Consider the following 25074-nt stretch of genomic DNA (forward strand, 5'->3'; position numbering starts at 1 on the left):
ACATACCACTCCCTGTGGTCACCAGCTTATGTCAAGACACTTTCACAAACACCTCCCAGCCTGGACAAGCAGCAGATGGCAGCCGTATGCCCTACACACTTGGCTTAATCAAAGTTCACTCAAAAGCTAATTAAGGCTGTTGGCTTTCTGTGCCTGTATTAAGACTACAGCAGAGGTTTTTGGGACGTTCCCCCAGGAAAGCTGGCATAACTCTACAGTTATAATGGTGCAATCTGATAGTAACAATTTACTATCTGAGTTCATCTATGGTAAGTAACAGAGAGCCCAGCAGATGTGTGCATGTGAGTACGCGTGCAACCTGAAATCAACCAGCTTTTGTAAAACCCATCTTCTGATAAGCAGCAGCCTGTATAAACAACCCCAGAAATTGTCTTTGGCTTCAAATCCAGCAGAGCACTGTTAAAAACAATCTGTGTTAGCCCCCAGCTCCATGCTGTTCAAAGCTTTGATAAGAAACCATCTCTGTTCTTCCAAAAGTGATTCAGATAAAAAAGTGGTTTCTCAAATAAGGCAGAATTGCTACCGTCTGCAGGAGGCCATCGATTTCCTGCCACAGACAACCCAGGCAAAAAGGAAGTGAACCTTATTCAGGAAAAAAAATATCTGAACTTGTATATAATAATCAAGCCTTACAGAACTCTGGCAGATTCCTCACCCCCTTCCCCCCCCCCCCAGTTTGGAAAGGTAGGACAAAGGAAGGGGGATTTTCAAAGTTACAGAATTAGTCAGTATCTTACTGGTAGGAAGAATCTGAAAATCTCTATTCTGTGTCCAAGCCAACAAATCAGGTAGAAAGCAGGAAACACACACAGAAGCATACAACTCTCTGGCCAGCTACACATCTTCTGATACATGCACAAAGAGAATTATCAGACTGTGCATCTCATGATTTGATAAATGTATATCAGCAAGTACAGTCTGTTTTGTTTTTTTTTTCTCCTACATTGCTGGGTTAACACACTTACAGAAATGTTTTTATTGTTATTTCTTACCTTTAAAATCATATCTTCTATTACTGATGCATAAACATTCTTTTGTACCTCAGCAGGCTGAAAAGAAATCCCTATCTATAAAATGGGAGAGAGGAAATAAAGACAGTATATCAAATATTACATTTGTAATATTACATTTGTTGTACTGGGTTTAGATTAGATGAGAATGTTACTAGATTAGATGAGAATGAGATTAACAAAAAAAGTCTATTATAAATGGTAGTTAAATAAGCAAGCAAACAGTTCAGGACTTTTCAAGCAGTGTAAACTCAGGCTTCATATTTAAAAGAGCCTGCAGAAATGCCTTTAAAACACAGAAGAAACAAAAGCAAGTTTCAACTTTTGTTTCAGAAAGTCAACACAAAAAACAGGCTGCATTGGGCACCTCTGAATTGAGAATGGAAACTCTATACTGTACATATATTCAACCCATCTGTTCATCATCTTCCCTGCACCCATGGCAACTGAAACCACTTTAAACAGTACTCCTGGCACTAAAGTTCCACACTGAAAGATTGTTTCATCCCCTAGTCTCACTCTCATAATGCGTGTGCCCTTGTCACCTATGATTCTAATAGACCAGATACAAAGCAGAACCAAAATGCTGTCCCTTAATGTCAGCATTTCAGGTGGAGAGGGAGATCCTTTCTCTCCCTCAGAACTGCTGCACGCTAACTCCTTCTGCTCCTCCTGTCTCCTTCCCACAAGCTGAGTCAGTCTCCTCCCTGTCCTTCCTGCTGCTGTGACAGAAGACCCCCCTCTCCTTTTCTTTTACTCCAACTTGAACAGGGGGAAGAAATCCAAGCAGTAGAGAAGTTTGCTGTGGCCTAAGCTTTACCGTGAGTCCTTTTTCAGAAGCTGCTATTAAACAGCACTGGTCAAAGAAACAAGTCCCAGTCTTTCATGTGGTGAGACAGAATAATTTGGTACCAGTCCTCCTCCTTCCCTCATTTCCCCTTGTTTCTAGCCTGACAGGATGACTTTTCTGATACTAAGCCCTGTAACACATGTACTCTAAAAAGACCTCCCAGCTGGCATGCTTCGCTTCCTCCTCCCAGCAGTGGCCAGCTGAGTGTCATGAATCAGAAGGTCCAGTATTTCCAGGGCATTTACAAAGATTTCCATAAAGCATCCAGAGGCCCATATAGATGAAGGAAAGGCAACTAAATAAATGTAAGACTACAACTAGTTTAACAACAGCTCTTACTAGATTAATGATTCACTTCTTACCTTCTCTGCAGCATCCCTCACAAACTCTGATGCAGGCAAGGATCCCAAGTAGAACTTCATCTCCTCTTGTTTCTCCTCTTGTTCTTTCTTAATGTTTATTTTTAAAGGCTCGCTGAAGTTGAGAACATCTACTTCCTCTTCATGTTCTGGTTCTCGTTTCAGAAACTGCTGTAGTTCCTCTAGTTTTCGGCACAGCTCCTCACCACTGCTGTAAGATGAAGGGCATTCTGAAATAGAAGCAATCAATTAAACACATGATAGGTGTTTATAAACAGATGCACTCTCAAAATATGGCAAGAAATTAACGTAATTGGAAGTTATTTTTGTAGTTCCGACCAAACATAAGGATAAGCAGAAATGCAAACAGGCATTGACTGACAGATCTGCAGTGGAATTAAGAAAGAGTAACCTCTTCTCTGCATGCTCAACATGAGCCACTAAAACCTACAGTGGAAAACTATGCAATAAGCAAATTCTTTTTTTCAAAGACAAACACAAACCTAGTTGGGTAGATAAAAATATTAAAAAGTGGATGTAGGCTTCCTTTCCACCTTTAGCGACTGCACTGCACCACCAGACTTTGCAAAGAATAAGCAAATACGTACACTTCTGTGAAATACCTTAAATCATAAAATCACAGAATGGTTTGGATTGGAAAGGACCTTAAGATCATCCAGTTCCAACCCCCTGCCATGGGCAGGGATGCCTCACCCTAGACCATGTCACCCAAATCCCTGTATGATCAGAACAGAAAAACATTCAGCTTTGGGAAAGGGATTATCTGAAGGTGAAACAAGGGAGCTTAACTGCGAAAAACAGATTATATATGTATGTTTAATACACACTAAAATGGACTGTGGAAATTCCTGAGTTATGCCTAGAAGAATAATGTAGCAGCTGTAATAATAAAATGTGAAGCTTCACACAGGCCAGTTCTCCTCATGTTTGGAGGTAAATTAACCCCCACAGAGCTCCACACCACTGCTGCCAGTTTTGTTGGGTTTTTCTTTCCCTTTCGTTTTTTGCACCTGAACTTACACTGTTTGCATGTTAAATCTTAACTGAGGCTATCCTTACCCAAGGACAGATATGTCATTACTCCTATGCTTAGTTTGTGTGCCCACTTAGAAATTATTACACTGTGGGACAAGAATCATCTCTCTCAAGGTTTATATATGCTTGGCCTCCAACGGCCCCAAAGCTCAATAAAACCCAAAAGAGGCTGCAGAAAACATCAGGACTGATAAGAACAAGGCACAGCCTCACTTGTAGGCTTGCCCTTATCATCTCCAAATTTTGTCATTTCAGAGTGAGCTAAGTTAAAAGCAAAGAAAGAATCCCCAAATCCCCTTCTCTTGAAGAAGCAACACATGTGTGAGCATGCAGAGCCTTGAGCCATTTAATAAACAGCATCTTTGGTAGCAAGGAGCTTTCTGGCCTTCCATACTCACCTGGCTCACTGTCTATCTGCGTCAGCACGTCTTCAATCGAGTCCTCGTCATTCTGCAAGGTCTCAGGGTCAGGTGGAGTGTAGCCATGGCATCGACACCAGTGCACCACGTGCTTTGTTTTCAGGGGTGTAATGCTGTGAAACCTGGGGTGCTTCTCTATGATTTCTTGTAGGATCTTCTTCACTGTCATTGCTCGTTGCCACTGTGACAAAGCAAAGGGAAAGGTTAGCACACTGGCTAAAATGCTTAAGGCTGGACTGTTGCCCTGAACAATAATCCGGGTTGCAAGAAAAACAAAAGGAAATGATTTTCTCAGAAGTCAGAAAGGCAAGGAAAAACAAATGTGGAAGATGGTCTAAATCCTGATATTAGGCAGCTGTAGGCAGGTCATTTAAACTCTGCTTTGTCATCTAAAGAAAACCTCAAGAAAGAGACGCACACATTTACTGAAGTCCAGACACATCTTGCCTTGAAATGCCACATCTCCGAAGTAACACCTACAATGGTATACTGCAAGAAATCCACTAGGCTTCTCAAAATTTTGATTAAACTCTTTAACCATTTAAGCTGGCAAGAGCAGAGAGTCTCACTAGTTTCAGCATCTTACCCATAAAACTCCACAGCAAGATGACAAAATCAGGAAGATATGCGGAGAAACATAACAACCACAATACAAAAAGTTCTAGATTAACTGAAATATTCATCTTGGGTGAACTGACAATCTATTTCAGCACCAGCAATACTTACGTCAGATCCCTCAATTCGCTTCCTGAAGGAAACAGACACAATCACATGATAAGATAGACAAAGTATGTTGGGTAAAATTCCAATGACTGTAATACGCCACAGAGGAGTGATGAGGATAAAGTGCTATTAGGACAGTTTGCAGAAATTTAGATTTTAAAAATGCTTCAAAAACATCTTGCTTTGAATCAACTGAAAAATGACCTTCAGAGACCCTTCTGCTTGAGAAAGTCTCTGAACAATAAACTGGATCACTACCTACACACAAATCAGTGCATCCTGCAGTAAGAAATGCCTCCATTTAAGACGTGACAGGAGGTTTCAGAAAACAAATCAGCCAAGAACAATGAAGGTTCCGTAATTCAGAAATCCTTCTTGTGTCCATAACGGCTGTTTATGAAACACAGGAGAAGAGGATTACCTCAGCTGCCCTCCTCTTTCCAATATTCCAGCTGTAATACTGTTCCACTGAACCGGCACAAAAAGAGCTTGCATCTTCACCTAGAAAACACAAAGTCAAAACCAGTATTACATTTTGAGTAAGTGAAGGAAGTTGAATTCATCTTACATTTTAAGTAAGATGAATTCTGGTTTTAATGTTACTTAGTGGAGAGAAAGAGGGCAATGCATTTCATGCTCACAGGATCAAGGACTGTAACTCTATAAACTTTCACAAATGCTATGCTCTCTCTGAGCACAACACAGGTATGTGCAGCAGACTATGTGGTTTTTGGATTCAAAATCAGCATCCCCATTGGTCACATACACAAATACCTGCAGCTAGAGGTTGCTTTAAGCCTCTTTTTCCCCCAGAAAACCTGTTATCATGTAGACCTGTAAGTGTCTGTCTTACTGGTCAAAGAGAATGAAAAAGTACATCCATTAAGGACAAACCAGGGAAAAGACAACCTTCCTGCAGCCATTGAGGAAATAAAATCTATTTCTACCAAAACCAGATGAAAGTTAATAACTGCTGGCAACATACTTGGCTTTACTGGAAGAATCTAATTCTAAGCATCTTCAGAATAACCCCTGCAGTAAGCTCTCTAGGAGAATGGCTGCATTTCATTCCAACTCTTAACAATTTTTTTTAGGCTATAGAGTATGCAAGGCTTTCTGTTGATACACCGAAAATAGAAAACAAAGCCTGCTCATTTACTGCTTACTTTTTTCAGCAATTAATGGAACCTTCTTCACTACTGCTGTTAAAAGCTGCTGGACGTTCTCCAAATATTCTATGCTGCAAGGGATAAAAAGAATCACAATGAAGAATATCGTTGCAAGCAATGAATCAGATGCAAAAGGCTTCAAAATCACTGCATGGCAGAAAGTCCCTAGCCCCAAGGCATTATAGCAATAGCAGCATGAGGATAAACTCTTATGCCTCAATCCAGAAGGTATTTCAAACAGCCCTTCCCCTTGCCAAACTGTCCACAGCTGAAGCTGCATCTTGGAAGAAAACCCTACATTATCTCACAAGCTGCAACACTACTTTGAGGGGTAAGGCATGCCTATTGGTGCAGGCTGTTCTTGTAGGAAAATGGGATACTGCAGTTTGGGTAAACTTCAGTTAGCCAGACATATGTAATTAACTGGCAAGAGCTGCATTTTTCATTAATTATTTCATAACTAAGACAATCTCCAGTGTGTAGTTACTTCAGATTTATCCCTGTCTCCCACACACACTCTCCATTAGGGTAATGTCTGCAAGGATATGTCAGGATAACAAAACTTTTCAAAACATGGAGACAGCCACTGGAGGAATCAAGAGCAGAAGAAACAGCCTACACATTACAAGAGATATGCAGAGAAAATGTTGCAAACGGAGTTCTGGTTAAAACACACTAACTAGTACTTGCAAAAGCATCACGAACAAGGCACCAGATTTCACAGCATCCAGTGAAGAAATACTCCATTTAATTCCAATTCGACTCCATTTAATTCCAATTCTGAACCAAGGCAGTCCTCATACTAAGTAATCACAGAAGTAAGAAGACTAGAGAGGCAAGCAGAGAGACGATTCTACTTATTTCAGATGCCCCTTTTTTGACCTGCATTTCACTGGGCACTTTGACCTTAGCAAGGACACACAATGCCAATGGGAATTACATAAGCGATGGATGATAACAGATTGTAGCAAAACCAAAACAACTGCAGATCTTCAATCTTTCATGAGCCCTGCATGTGAGTCCACTGACAAAGAAAATATTACAACACTGTCTGCAACAAATGCTACCCAACAGGATTAGTACTGATACAGCAGCATATGGGACAAAAGATTTTATAATTTATATCTAGGTCAAGCTTAACATTACTGCACACATCCCTGGAATCAACTCCACTCCCCCTGGCTATTCAAACATCAGAAATCCTAATAGAGAAATTAACAATTACTTGATAACGTAATTCCCAAGTTCAGAGCTCTCTTCTGTTTTTACTGCTGCTTGGCCTTCTTGGGTACCCACAGAACTGCAGTTTTGTCCTGTTGAATCAGGCTCCATCTTAACTTCAAAGAAACAGAACACATTTTAAGACAAAAAGTACCAGTCAGCTTGATAAACAGCATCTTGTGAGACTCCAATAAGACTAAGGATTTTGGATAACATTACTTCATTTGTTGTTTGCACTATTAAGCACACACAAATTTGACTTTCAGTTCTACTGAAAGCAAACCACCAGAACATGTTCCCCCTCTCCAAATCTCAACACGCTCACATCTCATCCCGTTTAGAAAATCTGCACAATCAATTGCTGATGTTTTGTATATGACTGCCTCATCGAAACTGCTGCCTCTTTGTAAGCAAAGAGCTGACACAACATTAACAGTCTTTACAAGAAGTGACATTTCAAAGCAAGAACTTTTTTGAAGACATCACTGATTTTGACATCAGTGAACTTTCTCACATCTAGGACAGAACTCTGGTGAGACAGGAGCAGGGAGAGAGACACGTTCCAAACCTGGAATAGTGAGGCAGTCTGGTCATCCATCTAGGATGAGAGATGCATGCTGCTTCTGCAAGAACTGACTTTGAGTCTCTCAGCTCTGGACTGTGAGTTATTCTGGGAAGCACTGTATGTGCATCTTAACCCTGTGAGTATGCACACGTGCTGTCTGCATCTAGTGCTGCTGGAAAGCATTCCCCAGTACCATAGTACTATTCTGAGGACAGCAGTAACTGTGATTAAGCACAGGCTGCTCTATGCACCTTTGCAAATATGGATTGAAACAATAAATGTTTAAAGTACTCATGGGAGCTTTCTAGAACACCCTAATTTCTCCCCGTATTTGCCTATGCTTTGGGATTTGTGGAGGGGGAAGTCACTGTTAATTTCCTAGGTCCCAGGTGCCATTTTTACTCAATTTGAACCCTACTAGTAATGGAAATAAAAGAACTCACAGTCACAGGGTCTATGTTCTTAGTCAGGCCACTTGCATAAAGCAGCACCAGCTAATTTCTACTGCTTATCTTACTGAGAAATTCCTTGTTACCTTTAGTAATTGATGCTGTAGTGGGAGTAGAGACAAGTGTACTTGCTGCTGTGACAGCTGAAACTTTGCTGGTGGTAAGTGACTGTATCACTGAAGAGGAAAAACAAGGAGAAAAAAAAGAACAAAGAAGAGAAAGAAATATCAAATTTCAAAATTTCATACACTTTGACAAATAACCATGTTCAGAAGCAACACAGCGTTTTTGCAGCACAAAGTTTAGGGATGAATTTCCTTGCTACATTTTCTTCTATCTCTAACTTTGGACCATGTATGCCAACAATGACCAAGAGCTACCCTGTGCCAAAGGGGAGTTTCAAACACCATCTGTCATCCTCCTCTGCCCTTTACCTTTGTTCATAGGCATGAGTATTGTCTGAACACCTCCAGAAGCTGTGTTTACACCGAGCTGTTTAAGCTGGCTGGGAACTGTCAGAACAGCCTGCTGTGGACTAGACTGATTTGAGTGGATTTTTAGCAACCCTGCAAGAAGAACGGAAGACAAAACGTTAAATGAAACACACCTTTTAGCTTATCTCCAGCTACTTCCCTCTCTGCCTGAACCAGGGTGGCACGTAAGCTAGCACTGCCACCCTCTTAACATGCTACAGTTCAGTGAACTGTCAGACAAGGTTTTACTGACACAAATGATTGCTAAAATACTGTGTGTGTGTGTGCGCACACCACAGGGTGCACAGTATTACATGCTGCACAGTACTCTGATAATTTGTGAAGCAAGTTTCCTAATGACCTACGTAATCTTAAGCAAAACTCGGTGTAACACAAACCTTTCAACTGAAGCAGGCTCAGCACAGAGGGGAATACCCTTGTCAGAACAAGACCTTATGCTCAAGAGTCTACTAAGCCAGTGAACTACAGCGCCGCTGCACTTACGGCCACTCTTACTGAGGTATCCATATGCTGCATACATCTCTGCAGTTCAGCTCAGCAGCATCCACTGTAGCCAGCAGAGCACACCCAACCATGTTTTAAACAAGTGACAAGCCCAAGGCTCCACAGCAAGTCTGATGAAGGACACACCTGAACTGAGCATCCTGTGTCTTTCTGTAACATGCATTCATAAGGATGGCCAACCAAGCTCTGAAGCATATTAAAGCGGGGACTGAATTAAATCACTGATTTTAAGTACAGGCTAGAGAACAAGCAGGACATTCAAATACTAACAGCATTATCAATGGCAGTGCTCAGTGACTTTGGTGGGAATCAGCATGACTCCAAGCTGTGCCACACTGCCATACGCAAGTAGTACTCATCAACTGTCCACCAGCTCTCTCCTCCACAGCAATAACATCCCAAGCCACCACAGTCAACACTCTAATACAGTGATTCGGGCTTAGGTCCACCCTTTCCTACTGGTACTGCCTACTTTCAACTGTTACTGTATTCAGTCTATAGCTAACTCTTCTTCAGATTGTGGAAATTTAATAGGCTTCTATTTCAGAACATTGACAGCAGTAGACTTCTTAGTTTCACAATGGTAATTTTATACTCACGATTTGTTTTGCGATAAAGTTGCCATTCTCTTCATTTTTTATTATTAGCTGTGTTTAAGAAACACAGCTGCCTTCCAAGTATGAGACATGCCAGGTCTGCCAAAGATGTCTCTTGGGTTTGAAAGATAAATAGCACTAATCATGCAGACTTTCACCTCCAGGAAAGAAAGCTAACCCAGCATTCCCAATTCATTTGGGTGTGACGCACAGATGTGTCTGGATAGGACAGCAAGCGACCCAAACAGCAGGCAAGCAAGAAGGGACATTTTCCACACACCCTATTAGCCTGATGGGTGGGAGACATGGTTTGTTGCAAAACAAGGGAAAATACGATATTCTTTTTGAAGAGCTGCCTTTAATAATAAAGCTTCAGAAATTTAACACAGTTTTGTTGTTGTTGTCTGGGTTTTTTTGTTGTTTGATTTGTTGGGGTCTTTTTACATGGAAATAACATGTTTTACAGCCACAGTGCTTCTATCGGGATTCTTTAAGAAACTGTTTTTCATTACAAAGTCGGGTTACAAAAACCACCCCAAAATCTAGACAACATTTTTGTATCTACATGGGAGTTCTAATCCAAAAAGATACGTAGAACGGCATATTTTCCACAGACAAAACCCTTGCTGCTTTGTTTCCAAAGAGGAAAACACTCAACTCGAAACTCAAAACTAGAGTGATGAAAAAGGAGGCATTTGGAAGACTGTACACAGGAACCAAGAAGAGCCCATTTAAAAAAATACTGTCAAATAAGCTCAGTGTCACTTATTTTCTCTTCTCTGTATTTTTACTCTGTTTCCACTCAGTAAGAGGCCACTTCAAGTGAACAACACATGCCAGCAGTTAGTCAAAATTAAAATTTACCAGTTTAACCTGTAATACTCAAACCTGCTGTATTTGCTCTTCATGACACAAAAGACAGCGGAAGACAATAAAACTGAGTAAGAAAAACTCCCCTCTACATAAAGGTAATTTATCTTCATTAACTCAAAACATTGAAGATCCAGCCCACCCCTCTGTACTTACTGATTTTGACTTCAAAGCCTTCAGTTCACCCTAATCAACACCTCTCTCCTTTCCAGGCCAAAGGAGAACAGATGCAAAGCCTCAGAGCCAACTTCCGCTCACGCACCTTCTCCAACTTCAGTGGAGTTTCACTTTTACAATAATCAAGTCTGCAGCATTGCTGGTACCTTGATAGTTTCAGCATTCAGTGGCACACTGCTCTTGAACAGGCAAACTGCATCTTCTAATGAGAACTTGGCAAGAAAACTACAATCCCTCTCCAATACCAATGAGCAACTTGTGCTGTTATTTGTAACAGCTACAGTCAATGCACTGACGTGATAGGATGCCAAATTACTTAAGACATCTCTGTGGCTAAGCCAAAAGTTATGCTAATAAGATATGTTTTAGAAAGCATGACTTGACTTTAACGAATTCACAAATGCTGTAAATGGAAGAATATAGTCTCATTTGCAAATAGCATCTGAAGAACTCGCACCTGGATTTTAAATTCCTATAGGAAGAGCATGAAAGGCTTTTAATACCTGATACTGCAGCTTTTCCAGTTACAGGCGTTGGTGTAGTCATCAGAGAAGCAACACTTACAACAGTGGAAGTAGCAGTCTTATTCACTACTGATGAAGTAGACTGGCTCTGGCTTATACAGATTTGGTGCTGCTGTCCAGATGTCTTTGCTGCAGGAGGTCCAGAAGATAATGAACTGGAACCTACATTATCTATTTGCTGTATAAAAGAGGCAATAAACACAACAAAGCAATACTTAGAAGTAGCAAAACTAAATGTTTATCTATCAATCATTAAGAAGCAAGAGGCTCTCAAGCACATACCCAAAAGCCCATATACAACAAGAGCACGTATAGAATGGAGGCTGTTTTGAGCAGAAACAGCATGCTCAGGAACTACTACCACAAGATAGCATCTACAGCCACCATCCCTTAACATCAGCAAGCAGGTAGAACTCCAGATGATAAATTTGACCCAGGAATGTTTCATATTTCCCTGCTGCCTAGAAATCTGGAAGTATCAGTAGACAAACAGAAAAGAAGTTTGGGATAAGGAGGTTGGATGGAAAATTTTTCTCTCTGCGGCTTCACCAAGAGCTGTACAAACACTGAGTAGCATTTAACACAAATTTTACCATCTTCATCTATGCATGCTGCGTGTTCCAGTATTCAGCCCTCTCTGATGACAGCATGGCATCAACTCTCCTCTTGTTTAATCTTTGCCTCCCAACAGGCAAAAGCAGCGAGGCTGGGGGAACCCTCTGAGGGAACTATACACTCTACTTTTTGCTGCTTCCTCCCCATCCCGTCAACTCGAACCCGCAGAAAACCTGCATCAACGCGCACGAGCATTTGCTCTAGGAATTGAAAACATTTTGCTTCCAAGCTCACTCTCTGCTGAAGCACCTCATTCCAAAGGCTGCACTCTTAAGACTCCCTTGGGGTGGTGAGGAGTGACATCCTTTGAACACAGTCAGCACTAACGGATCAGGAACTCCGGCCACTGCCAGTGAAATCTGCTGATAGCAGATGGGGCACTAAACACTGTGGAGAGTCTGTGACCTGAGAGGAGAGATCTACAGTCTAGTTACTGCTGGCTTTCACTGGCTTGCTGGCTTCAGGCCTTCCACATTCTTCTTCAAATTTCTGTGGCAGCAGCAGATGTGGTGTTTGAAAGCTGTGTAGCCCCAAAAATCTGATCTCTATGATTGCAAAAGCTGTTTCAGATAAAGCTTTCCCTGCCAACCTGAATTTTAACATTTAACATTAAAAGCAAGAAAGTGCAAGTTTCAGTTTTGCTTCTCCCCTTGTTTCTTCACAGATAGTACTTTATGCCAAACAGCAAACAACCCAGCTGAAAACCAGTTGCATGCACTATGCTGGTACACAAATAAGAGCAGACCCAACAGCAATGCTGACTGACAAGAATACCAAGGCGGGGGGGGGGAGCAGAATTCCTTTCCTGGGGATTATACTGGCTAGAGAGCAGTATCGCAGAACACCGGTGATGTTCTTTCTCACCTGGGCCACCCCATTTGTGGGAAGGGCCATGGCAGGAGCAGCAGCTGTGGTGATGACACCTCCTGATACCCTCAACACAGTGGTGCCAGGTTTGGAGAGCTGAGATGAAGCAGGCACTGTTTTTATAGACCCATCCGATATTTTCACCAGTGACGTCTGTCCACTGGCTGCAGCCTTTGGAAAAAGAATTCAGCCTAAGGAAAAAGCTGTACTTGTTTGGAATTTTTAAAAATTCCTTAAAGCTCATCAACAACAAACAGGACAAATGCTTTTTACATTACTGAAAAATATCTTCAAAGGACTTTTCAAACAGGCAAAATGCACAATAACAGCTGTAACAAATTTGTCACCTTGGGAATCAACTTTATCAAGCTGCTGACTTTGCAAAAATATGCCCATCAATCTTGAATTTTGGATAATCAATTACATGTATTCTTGGGGAGTTTGAATTTTATCAGGACCACTTGGTAGTTTTTAAAAGAAGGACCTTTGCTGGATACCAAACCCCAAAAGTTTTTAAGAGCTTTAGCAGAGGACCCATTTCTAAGACTCAAATATTTAAGCAATATTTTGGTACATGACTGTGTTCACTTCTCTAATTCCATTTCACTAAGAAATCCCAGAATACATTTACAAACTAGCAACCCAGCCTTAAACTTCACCCACTCCAAGAACAGGAATAAAGCTGAAAAACTGTGGTCCAGTATCTGTATATATAAGTAGGCCTTCATGGGCTTTCCTCATTGTAGCACAGCCAGCATCATAATTGTACAAACCCCAAACAACTACAAAAGGCAACACCCTCATAATGGGTGTCTGTGGTTCCTAGCCACAACATTAGCACATTACCTGTGTAAATAGAGCTGTTTTCTGTCCAGTTATAACTTTCAGGGCTTGTCCTTGTGTGGAAGATGTTCCAACTCCTACACTGCCCTGAACAACTGAAGCTGGAGTCAGCTGCTTCCCAGAACTCTGAGGAGAAGGTTGGCCAACCAGAAAGGTGCCCTACTCCACAAATAAGTTAAGGAGGTCAGCACTTGGAAACACAATTAAGAGTCAACAGAAATATATGCGCGTCAATACAATATAAAACCCCGTAACTATAATGCAACAGTATTTCATCTTCTAAAACAAGGCACTGCTAATTACATTGGATGCTTCTGCAGTAAGAGCTGGACACAGCCTTCTCTTATTGGTACAGAAGAACATTTCCTGATGCGAGGGAAGGGTGAAAAAGCCACAATCAGTTTCCTGTATTGTCAGAGGCATCTATCACAATTTAGCACTTTATGCTATTCAGGTTTACTCTTTGTGACAAATGCTGCTTAGCATGCAAGATCAGAGGCTGCTGCTAGGCTAGGCAAAAGGAAATAAGAGAGAAATCGAGACATTCTGTCAGCCTTTCACTTCAAAATGTATTTAGTTCCCCCACAAAAACTATATACTCAAGAGCTCAGCATGCAGAAATGACAGTGACACCTGGAGGTGTGCACTCTGTAACCTACCACCTGAGACCTTGACACCCTTCCTGCTTCACTTCACTATTCAGTTGTTACCCTTCAGAGGCTTCATTCACCCACTGTCACATATGGATCCCTTCACAATCTTCTGTCTCCTTATTTCTCTTTCTTAGCCTTGCTGTTTCACTCCAGTAACTCCTTTATTCTCTTTTTCATGCTGTCCTTCAACTCTTACAAATCTTAACTGTGTAAGATAGCTCTGTCACACCACCTCTCATTTCAGTGAACTTTGCAGCTCTGCCACCAGGCACTCTCATTGCTTCTCCCTCCACTGCTTACCCTGGCCTTATTCAGTGCTGCTTTCTCAGCCTGCAAGGGACCATGAGGGTATGACCTGCAAGGGGAGGGGCAGAGATGTGCCAATAGCAACAGCAAGTAGTAAAGCAGGTGGCCGGCAGAAGGATAAGGTGCAAAGGCTGTCAGAGAGGATCTAGATTCCATAGTCCAAGTATGTTTCACATACTACAGAACCAAAGGATATCCACCAAACACCATCGCAGCCTGAAATGTCAATCTACTTCAACTGAGATGCTTATGCCACTGACCTGGGGTGTCTGCTTCAGGATGTAGGATGTATAGGTGAGGTGCTGTGACAAGTTACTGCTTGTGCTTTGGGTTGTTGTTCCTCCTCCTCCTCCACTATTTGTGGAAGAACCAGACTGGAGACCTATAACCAGAAGAAGAGGCCTGACCCTTCGGTAACCAGACACCATCAGCTGATAAAGCACTCCTGTATATACAAGTAATTGAAAACATTTTACAAGACATTTGCTGCCATGTTTTGCCGCTGAGTAACATTATTGCCCAGTACTGTTCAGATGTACTGCTGTGTTTTCTTATAGCTCAGTGAACACCACGAATGAAAGGAGTTATGGGTGAAATAAGGACAACTGGTGGCTAAGCAAAGCTCATTTCAGGCAGTTTTGCATTTTCTATCAAAAGAAAATGCTGTCTAACAGATGAATAGTCTTTTCATCAGTCTTTTGCAGGTAATGAATCTGCAGCAAAAGCCCTAGAAACAAAAGTCCCACTGGCTTACTAATTTTACTTTCATTGGCTGTTCCAATACGATTTTGTTAACAGAATATGAGATCGCCAATACCAAGCAGTAGTAACTTGCAGTGACACATAAGCTATTGTTCTACCACCAGAAGGAACACTGTCTTTTTTGCAGTCTCTCATTAAGAGTAAAAAAAAAGTACTTATGGCTCTGTCATAAAAATCACACGTATTCGCTCTTCCTTGACACCTGGGAGATTATTTCCTTGTCAAAGTTGGACTGACCCAGCTGCTTCTCTAAATCTCAAGCAATGGGGCTTCCATCACAAGTTCTACAGCCCCAAAATACCCTCACCATGGGCATCTACTTCTTCAGTGACATCCACTCTATTGCTATGCTGCTAATATTTACAGCCTTATATGTTAAGCTGAATACCACCTCTTCCTCACTGCCAGTATCAGGACTGGGAGCAGAAAGTTTACACCAATCCATTTCCCACCCCAACCTCCAGCCTCAAAAGGAGCATTCTGCAGAAGGCTCACAACAAAACTTCATCTACACAGTCCAAACCTGCATTATTCTTTCCCTATAGCAACAGCAAACTATAAACAAAGTATTGCCCATCAGAACTATTTTAGCAATGTTACTCTTCAGGTTATTCCCCCGCAAGTTTGATTCACAAGGCCATTGACAAAACCTAAGTGTTTCTGCTGCTCTCTACAGCCTGGGGCCAAACCTTTTATCAATATTCAGAACAATTTCTTTCCCTCATTCCAGATACAGTATCTCATCCTTTTCAAAGTCAGCTTCTTATGTTTCTGGTTTCTCCAGGGAATCACTCCATTAGCTATTAATTGCTTTTTCAACTACATTCAAATTCATCTCAGTTCTACATCACAAAGGAAGAGTTAAAGACAACCCTTCCCTGAATTTTGAGGAAAATTGCACTGTCTGCCTTCAGCACAGACAGACATTGAGAGCACTGCATGTAAAGCAGTTTAATTGAAAACAGAAGACACTTGTGAGATCTCAGTCTTAAAAAGCACCACATACTGTGTTGCTGTGATCAAAGAAACCCCACCCTATTACTGACTTCCACAATACCAGGATGCTTTACAGCAAAAATACCAAACATATTAATTATGCAGTGATTACATTATTTAACTCATTAGATTTCCCTGCAAGACTAACTAGCATTATTCGTGGCTCGCAAGATGGCTCCTTGGGGTATCAGAAGCAGTTTTCCTTTTCCAGAAGGATTCTTGCTGTTGGTGGTGAGGTACAGTTTGGTGCCTGGTGGTAAGTTTGCCAAGTTCGCCAGGTTGGTGGCTGGTAACTGCAGTGTAGCCATCACTAGAAAGAAAGAATAAGAAGAAATATAACTACTGCTTGCAGAAAGTAGTATGCATTGAAATCTGCACAGCATGACAGTACTAGGAGTGACATGCCCCTAGCCTTTGATAATCCATACTTAGCTGGCCTAACTGGAGATTAACTCCCCCAGCAATGCACAGACTCTGGAGTAGGCCTGAAAAGAGACTTCTCTGCATGTAGCACCACTTATGGCTGCGGGCTGAAGGAGCACAGCCATGGGACCTACAGGCTTACTCCACAAGGTTACAACACCTTGCAAACAGTCCAGAGCCTAAGCTAACATGCTCAGCTAAAGCTGTGTGCAGAAGCAAGCAGGATGATTCTGCTCTTACTCCTGTAACTATAAACACTCAGGAACATGTGAAGATGCAACGAAGACAGTTTGGCTCTTGTTGGTTGGATTTATGTGGGGCTCTTTGAGCATCCAAGGGACACAACGCTGAGCAAAAGAGAGAGACATGGCTCGATGAAAGTCTATTAGCACGTTCCCCAGCATATCTGTCTGATCTCCACTCTGAACACTGCATGTTTTATAATACTTGCACTTGCTCTTCCCCCTTACAGATAATGAGTTGACATTTTCTTTACTGATCTCAGCCTGAATTTCCCTACAGACTTCTCTACTTACTTTGAACTTTTTCATATCACACATAGTTATTTTGCAGTTAAAGAAATCATTATAAAGCCTCAAAGTCTACCCATCATGAACTATTAGCAAGGTGGAAAATTACCTGAACCTTGAGAGGCACTTTTCTGAGCACCTGTGGAAGAAACTTGCGCTTTTGTGATAGTCTGCACAGGCTGAGCAACAATTGTCCCTCCACCTCCGCTTACAATGGCTTTGGCTACACCTTGAGTAACAACCTGCTTCGGACCAACAGTCTTTGCTACTGAAGAGCTTGATTTTGCCACAAGTATCTGGCCACCACTTATAGCCACCGCTTGTTTCACTGTCGACTGTAAAGCAGAGCCAACTGGCACGCCAACAACCTGCAACAAATAAGTACTGGATGATGTACTGCTGGCAAGAACAACCATGTGAATTCTAGCTGGGACACTACCTCCATCTCTAGACATTTCACGATACTTCATACATGTCTAGTCATGTATAAAATCTCTTCATTCAGCAATAAAATTAAACTGGGAAGAGACTAATCCCAAGTAGAATGATCAACTGTTAAACACAACCAGGATTTCAGAGCACCCGCAAAAGATTAAGTACATTCAAATTATAGGGCACTTGCATTTTTCTCATATATAAGCAATGGCTTAATTCCAACTGAAGATACAGCTTGCCTTGGCAGAGCACAGAGATCCAGAAACTGAGTTTCAACACATTTCTGGGAACAGACTCCCTGGGAAAGCTGTGGCCTCAAAGCAGAGCCCACAGAGTGCTTCAGTTTTAAGTGCTGACAATAACTTCAGGGAAACATGAGTTTGTATACCTGCTTGCATAGGCAAATAAGGCAGTAAAAAGGACAATGAACTGCTGCAAGTGTAAATATGTATTTACTTATGCAAAAGTGAAAGCTCCATATGTAGTTTCTTATGTTTGCCATGTGATTTCACTCTACAATGGAAACAGGCAAGAATGGAGATAATTTCTGACACATCATCTTGTCACTGCACAGTTACTGCACCTTCTCAGAAGCTGTGTCACTCCTGTCACAGCAGCACTGCAGTGGCACAGACTCCTACAGCAAAACACTTGAGTGGCCACTCAAGTAGGACTGCTTTCACCTAATGCTAGTTCTGGCTCAGCCTCCACCCCACTCCCTATTTGTCCTGTCCTTCTTTGTTGTAGGCCAACAGTCCAAGGAAAGTATTTGCCTCCTCTTACAAAAAGACCTGGGTGAATTTCAGCAAGAGCTACTGATGGCAGTCAACTTTGTGGGTCAACAAGCTCCAGTTCAAAACCACCCCAACCCCACTGTTGCAATGGGTTAGACAGAAGTGGGAGATGTTCTGTGTACAGAATGCAATGCAACAGTGTCTGCTCACCCCGCTCCCTTTTGAAGGGCTACAAGTAAGCATGATATGAGCCTCTCTGTGCACATGGGGAAACCAGCTAACTACAGTGGTGCTGCCTGGGTCTAAGACAGAAGTAACCATACAACCCCTGAAAAAAAACATTAGGTGTTGCAATAAAACCACAAGACAGACAGCTTACACCACATAAAGATACCCAAGTACCTCATACCTTAGACTGCACTGTCCCCTCGCCCGTGCTCACAACTGACTTCTGCGGTGACAAGGCTAACATGTGGCTCCCTTTGACAGTGACATACTGCTGCACAGAGGACTGTGTGGTTGTCCCTGTCACTGGTAGTTGGGGTTGCTGGGGCAGCTCTCCTGGCTCCTGCTTTATTATCACCTATTAAATAGAAAGAAATAGTAAGGAAAGCAAACACCTTAAATCACTAGGGATCACTTCTGGAGCAATCTGTCCGCAAGAAAGGCATACAACAGTCAGTAAACTCAGATATGGTTCTTACCACCAGACGGACTCTAACTCAGGTCCAAGATGAGAGCTACTTCCAAAACACAAGTATGTGTGTGTGGTTGCTCTAGAAAGTATTCCAGATTTGAGACATGCTTATAAAAATTAGAGAATCAGAGATATTGCTAGTAATGTTACAACTACTAGTCATACTAACAACAGATTTGGCTACACCTGACTTCTTCAGGCCTCGCATATGGGCACAAAGCCACAACACCTTAAGGTTTCAATTTCCTAAGCACCTTCCTGCTCAGAACACGTTCTAAACCTCATTATTCTCTTCTACCCTGCCAAATTACAAGCGAGAGTATAGCTACAGATACTGTGTCTTATTATAGCCAACATTATTCTCTTGCGTATATGTTTTACGTTCCTCTGGGACACGCCCTAAATCTAATCCTTAAGAGCAGCAACTCCAGAAAGGCTAGGTTGTGGTTTTTTTTTGCTTTAGGTTGCAGTAAGTACTGAAAGTGGTAGGAATCATATTTCCACCTTTTACTTGGATCACCTAATCTTGCCAGAGACAAATTTAAATTCCAGATGGTAACATTTAAGGATACATACTCAGAAGCAGCATTTGAGATTCAGAAATCACAGTATCATTTTTTCAGAAGTTCCTGACAGATCTACTGCAGTTTACTTTTACTGTATCCCACTGCCAATAGCTTTTAAAATACTACTCTCAATGCAATAATGATTCAAAGAAAAACAAGAAAGGATGAAAGAGAAGATGATAAAAAGAAAAGATCATAGGTTCAGTAGAGCCCCAGGGGAACAGCAGAACACATTGGTTCCAGTAACAGTTTTACATGCACTGGAAGTTAGATGATTTGTAGCACAAGTCAGCATGAAATGGCACTACTGGGCTCCTTGTCCAGGCACAACAGCTAAGAGAAATACCTTTGTAAAAGCTCCAAGTCCTCCCGTGACCGATTTGGGGCTTTGCACCTTGGAATGACTCCCAATAGGACAAAGGGGTGGCATAGTGGCAAACAGAGAATCCTCCTGCTGCAAATAGGAGGACATGGTGCAATAATCAGAGAAGTGTCCAATACAAGAAATAAACCAAGTGACTACTAACAAAGGGTAGCACGGACCATCTGGGCAGGCCAAACTTCCCTCAGTCAATATTGCAGTAAAAGGAGTGTAACTTACTTAATACAACCCACAAGGTAAACGTTATTTGGAAAGTTACACCTCCAACAACTGTATTTTACCATATCCTACACAGGTGAAAGAACTCATGTTACCTGACCAGCTTTTCACACAAAGCATTTCAGAGCTGTAAAGTTCAAGTAAGCTGAGGGAGGGATCTTACCAATGCATACGAATACCTGATGGGAAGGTGTAGAGAAGATCAAGCCTAACAACACACAAATGAAGATGCCCCTGATCATTGCAGGGGGTTGGAACTAGATGACCTTTGAAGGTCCCGTCCAATCTAAACCACTCCATGATTCTATAACCTCCAGAGGCCCCTGCCAACCTCAACCATTCTGTGATTCTATTCACAGTCTCAAAGAGAGAAGATAATCTAAGAAGCCAGGGAAAAAAATAAGTTCAATTTAAGTCTGCAAGCAAAAATCTTTCAGATGAATTTTTGCTCTCCTGTAACTTGGAAGATGTGATGGCACACAGCCTACCAGTCATTTTAAAGTAGCTCTAGAAACGTAGCCTGGAGTCATTGAGAAAAATGAAGAGAAAGGTAGAACATAGCAAAGACCTGAAAAGCGATGAGTTAAGCCTAATGTGCAACATCAAACTGAATTTTTAGGCACCCTGTCCTCTTTAAAGAAACCGTAAAATTACAGCTTTTCCACCAACCAGAAGACATAGATCAAAATATGTTTCTGTTTACAGAGGTATGATTTTTACACATTTTAAAGAAAATAGCCCCAGTTTTTAACATTGCCCTGGATATACAGGATTCAACCGTTACTAATGACATGTGCCTACTGTGACTCATTGAAAACCTTTCAGAAAGAGCCTTCCCAAATCAGTGACAAGTGAAGACTAATGAATGGTTTTCAGCCTAGTTAAGTGAGCTCCATCTGAGCAGACAGGCATTTAAAATATGAAAAGCCAGCTGCACACCTGACACTTAAAATGCTACTCCAAACAAATTGCTTCAAACAGCAACCTTCAACACTTTTCCCCCAACAGGCATTGGAAGCATTTCAGTTCCAAATGCAGAATGATTTGCTCTCTGCAGGCTGACTGGCAAGCCTCCCCACTCCCCCCCCCCCCAATCCTACATTAATGTTCTTGTGACTTAGAGACAGGAAATGGTCCTGTTTTCAGCAGCACACCCACCAGCTGCTTCCAGAAAGAGCTTCACTGATGCCAATTTCCTGCCAGAAATATCCCTAGCACAAGATGTGGGAAATTTTATGTTAGACAGTTCAGCTCTGTACCTTTTGAGCTTTGCTGATCAGAAGCATGAACTCTATTTATCGCTGTTTGTTTACACATTTGGTTACTCCACTGTTTACACAAACATTTTTCTATATGCAGGCAGTTGTAAAACCACTTGATGAGCTATTTTCAAGCTGCTAGGAGCAGCTGCTGTATAAAAATAACAAGCAGAATGAACCAGGCACCTCTGGTTTAATCACATACCTTCACTAGCAAAGTGAAGAAGATCAAAGTCAGCTATACAAGAGCTTTTTTGAAAGATAAAACATTTTGAGAGCTATGCCCTCTATGGATTTCCTTACAGAAATATGCCTTTAACAAAGGTGTAGGCAAGCCTAATTAGAGCTGCAGGAAGTGACACTATCATCTTGTATAACCACCACGTTCTCATATAGATCCATCTGTTAAACACAGTAAACCTTCATATGAAATGACAACCAAAAGAACTTGCCCAAAATGCAGAATTTATAATACTAAAAAGCCCTATTTAATAGCAAGCTGGATTTTAAATAGGAAGTACACACCTAATGAGAACTTTACCTTGACAGCTGAGGTGACAAAACTGCTCCCATGGGTCTTTGATACAGGAGATCCAGTTCCAAGAGAGACCTGACAAGCACTGGTCAGTTTGCTGGTTGGACTTCCTGTGTGTTGGGAAATAAAGCAGGTGTGGGATGAAGGCCAAGGAGTGGTGACACCAAACACATGAAGCCTCTTCTAACAAGTAACACGGCATTTCATTTTAAGTCTGTATTCTCCATGAGGTGTGTCAGTGGAACTGGCATGGGCACAAAACAAATCCACTACTGAATTTCCACCTGCAGAATCCATGCCCGAGAGAAAATGGTCTCCACCCAGAGCTCTGTGTGCTGCAAGCAAATGGCCAGGTACCTTCCTGGCTGGCCGAAAATACTGGGTAGAGATACAAATATGTGAAATTAGGACAGTAAATGAGCTGCCAGTTGCAACTTCCTGCTGCAGATGTAACATCTTCTACTGCCCTGAAGCCCTGTGAACCTACACTAACCTCAGATACTGGTATGGGAGAAGCTTTACACAAGGTTGGAGTGGGAAGGAAAAGGAAGGCCAGAAAAAGGAGGGGGACAAAGTGAGGAGTAACAAGAGGAAGGGACAGAATAAGCAGGGTAAAGGAAGAAACAGAAACAAGCACTCTACTGACCCCTGAGATGGATGGGGGTTCAGGGCTAAACTTCCCCTGCATTATCACAGTGTGTATGCAACAGTGCTGCTCAGCAACAGTTTTCTTACTGCTGTTAGGTTGGATTGTTAGATTTCATTTGTTCAAGAGAGGCCAAAGCCATGGATTACACACATGAAAACACAGGAATAGTCTCCCATACAGTTGTACTACAATCTGTACTTAGATTTAAAAGTAAATGAGGAGCAATTGAAATAATGGGGTTTGGGAAGGCTGGCTTTCAGAGAGCATAAAGATCTCAACCTTCTTTTTCAAGATGGTCTAGAGTCTTATCAAAAATATCCCAGTGACTTTGTCTGTAGCACCACATTACATTCACTTCGGCCTGGCTGCTGCTGCCAAAAAAGCAGTTCCAAATTACCTCTTGCACATAGGGTCTGGTGCTGAGGCTGCCTGGCAACAAAGCTCAGTTTGGGGAGGGTGCTCATTTTCTGCTCTGCCACTGATCTGACCTGACTCATGCAGGATATAGGTGGTGAGAGCGCCGGGGAGGGAGATGCAGCAGGCAGTGTCTTCCAGGCCAGTCTGTACTTAAATCACACTCACATGATGGGAAACTGCACCTTTAATGGTGTTAAGACCTGTATGTCCAAGCCATCTGCTACATCTTCAGATCCTACCCTCCATGTACAAATCTTTACTAGGAGATCACAAAAGTCACCCAAACAATGATAAACCACATATGCAGAGTTGACAGACAGGCTGGAGATAAAGAAGAAACAGAAAACAAAAAGGGCAGAAAACCCTCAACCAACCAACCACCACCACCACCAAAAAAAAAAACAAACTCCTATTGGTGAAACAGCTTCAGTGTTACCAAGAAAGGCAAGAAACATACTTAAAAAAATTCAGTTATGACTATGCTGCCCCTACCAATTCCATCTGTGATGAAGTTAAAATGAATGTAACAACTGCATTCCCTCAGATAAAACGAAGAACCCTTTCCAACCATGCCCAGCAAACAGTTTGTGTGTTACATAGATGCTACCCTTCACCACATAGCTCTGAGCATCCTTCCGAGATGCTGGCAAGCACACGCATACACAAACAAGTGCGTTTTTAAACAGACAGTGGTTCTTGGCCACAAATCACAACTAATCAATCACTTCTGAATGACCTTTCCTCCAGCCACAACACAAAGATTAACAACTGACTTCTATACCCATCACCTGTCTTCTGAAGTTCAGTCCTCCCCACTGACCTGAGGCTTACACCACCACTGAAGCACCGAGGGAATCTAATTAGAAGAATACAAACTGGCTGGAACTAGGCCAGGTAGAAGTCAAGAGCAGTAACAAACCCCAGCATGGCTGCTCTCCTGGCACCCTGAGTCTACGCATATCCTGCATATCCAGAGCCCCACACACTGGGACATAAGACTGATCTGCCAGTCGCCGCGATCTCTCCATGCTTTTAGCTTACATCCGCGATACAGTTCTCACCCAACCACCTGAGCACTGTTTCTGTCTAAATTTCTGTGCACCACAGTCTACACTACTTTCGCCCCTTCCCTTTTTGTCTGCAAAGAACAGGCGCTCTTTGAAGAGGCATCTGTGAGTTCAATCTGGCCTTACATTATGTGCTGTTTCCTGAAGGAGTTCTTAGTCTGAGATACCCTTAACCATGCTATACAGGCCAGTTGTGCAAATCAATACCTCCCTCTTTCTTTGCAGAGTACTTTTGCAACTTCTCAAGCTCATATCCTGGTGTTATACTAACCATTCTAGAGAGAGAATAAACTTGAATGGGTATGACTAAGCCACTGCCTTTTGTGATCACACTACACACCTGTGCTTGTGGTTGCAGCTCCAACCATCTGTCCAGGCTTGTCCACAATAACATACGGGTTATTAATGACTGAGCTAGCAGAGCCTTGCTTCATGGGCACCGGAGTGGAGGTTGGGGTACGAGGTAGCGGAGATGGACTAGGGGTCGATATTGGAGAACCTTAAGAAAAAAAGTCCAATGCTTCCATCTTGTAAATGTTGTAAGAACATAAAAATACAGCAGTAGTTGTACTTTGCGCAATGGCTTAGAGAAGGACATTTTGTGAGGATGCATTTCCCAGCCTGAGTGAGATGGAGAAGGAAAGAGAAGACAGAAGGAAAAGAAAAGGTATGTAGAGCATTATGGCTCCCACCTACCCTGGACATTCTCTGCCTAACAGGACGGGGTTCAAAGGAACCTTGAGAAGACAATGTCCTGAGGGACATTACTTAAATCATTTGCACTGCCAAGACCAGTCCATTCAAGGAGATGAAGAAAGAGAGCTGAGCTCCTTACTAGGTGCTCTCTTGCCCTTGGGGAGCCCATGGTACAGGCATTTAGAGCCAGGAACTGAGCAGATCACGTAAAAAGGTTGTGTGATGCAGCAGCCATCAGACCAGCATGGACAGTCTCGTCTCTTCACTGCTCTAATTACAGCGGAAGCCAGACTGTAAAGCAGACTGTAAAATGTGCAACTTCTGGGTAATAGGACCAGGCGAGAGAAAAACTAAAGAAAAGAGCTTCATAAGGGTAAACAGGAAATGCAGAGAAAAGGACAGGCAAGGAAGTGATC

At 42.2% G+C, this 25074-nt stretch overlaps 1 protein-coding gene across 14 annotated transcripts in view; it reads right to left on the reverse strand.

Moving 5' to 3' along the window:
• The window catches only part of YEATS2 (YEATS domain containing 2), a 44116-nt gene that overhangs the window by 1588 nt on the left and 17454 nt on the right, over positions 1–25074 (reverse strand). For 3 of the 14 annotated variants that reach the window (XM_057432962.1, XM_057432974.1, XM_057432970.1), the window contains 18 exons: positions 24303–24461; positions 21836–21939; positions 19781–19888; positions 18581–18754; positions 17112–17370; positions 16198–16359; positions 14552–14673; positions 13336–13491; positions 12487–12660; positions 10987–11185; positions 8277–8408; positions 7929–8018; positions 6833–6944; positions 5605–5678; positions 4860–4939; positions 3695–3896; positions 2244–2470; positions 1014–1088 (listed from right to left, as the gene is read on the reverse strand). In XM_057432962.1, coding sequence (XP_057288945.1) covers positions 1014–1088; positions 2244–2470; positions 3695–3896; positions 4860–4939; positions 5605–5678; positions 6833–6944; positions 7929–8018; positions 8277–8408; positions 10987–11185; positions 12487–12660; positions 13336–13491; positions 14552–14673; positions 16198–16359; positions 17112–17370; positions 18581–18754; positions 19781–19888; positions 21836–21939; positions 24303–24461 — 2609 coding nt within the window. Of the gene's footprint in view, positions 1–1013; positions 1089–2243; positions 2471–3694; positions 3897–4859; positions 4940–5604; positions 5679–6832; positions 6945–7928; positions 8019–8276; positions 8409–10986; positions 11186–12486; positions 12661–13335; positions 13492–14551; positions 14674–16197; positions 16360–17111; positions 17371–18580; positions 18755–19780; positions 19889–21835; positions 21940–24302; positions 24462–25074 lie in introns of those variants that run through there. The other 11 variants (XM_057432971.1, XM_057432967.1, XM_057432969.1 and 8 more) reach the window with 8 other exon arrangements.

The sequence above is a fragment of the Pezoporus wallicus genome, unplaced genomic scaffold (genome assembly GCF_028554395.1).
Source record: "Pezoporus wallicus isolate ANWC-B61680 ecotype Strahan unplaced genomic scaffold, APGP_CSIRO_Pwel_v1 contig_15, whole genome shotgun sequence".
In the NCBI taxonomy this organism is placed as follows: Eukaryota; Metazoa; Chordata; class Aves; order Psittaciformes; family Psittacidae; genus Pezoporus; species Pezoporus wallicus.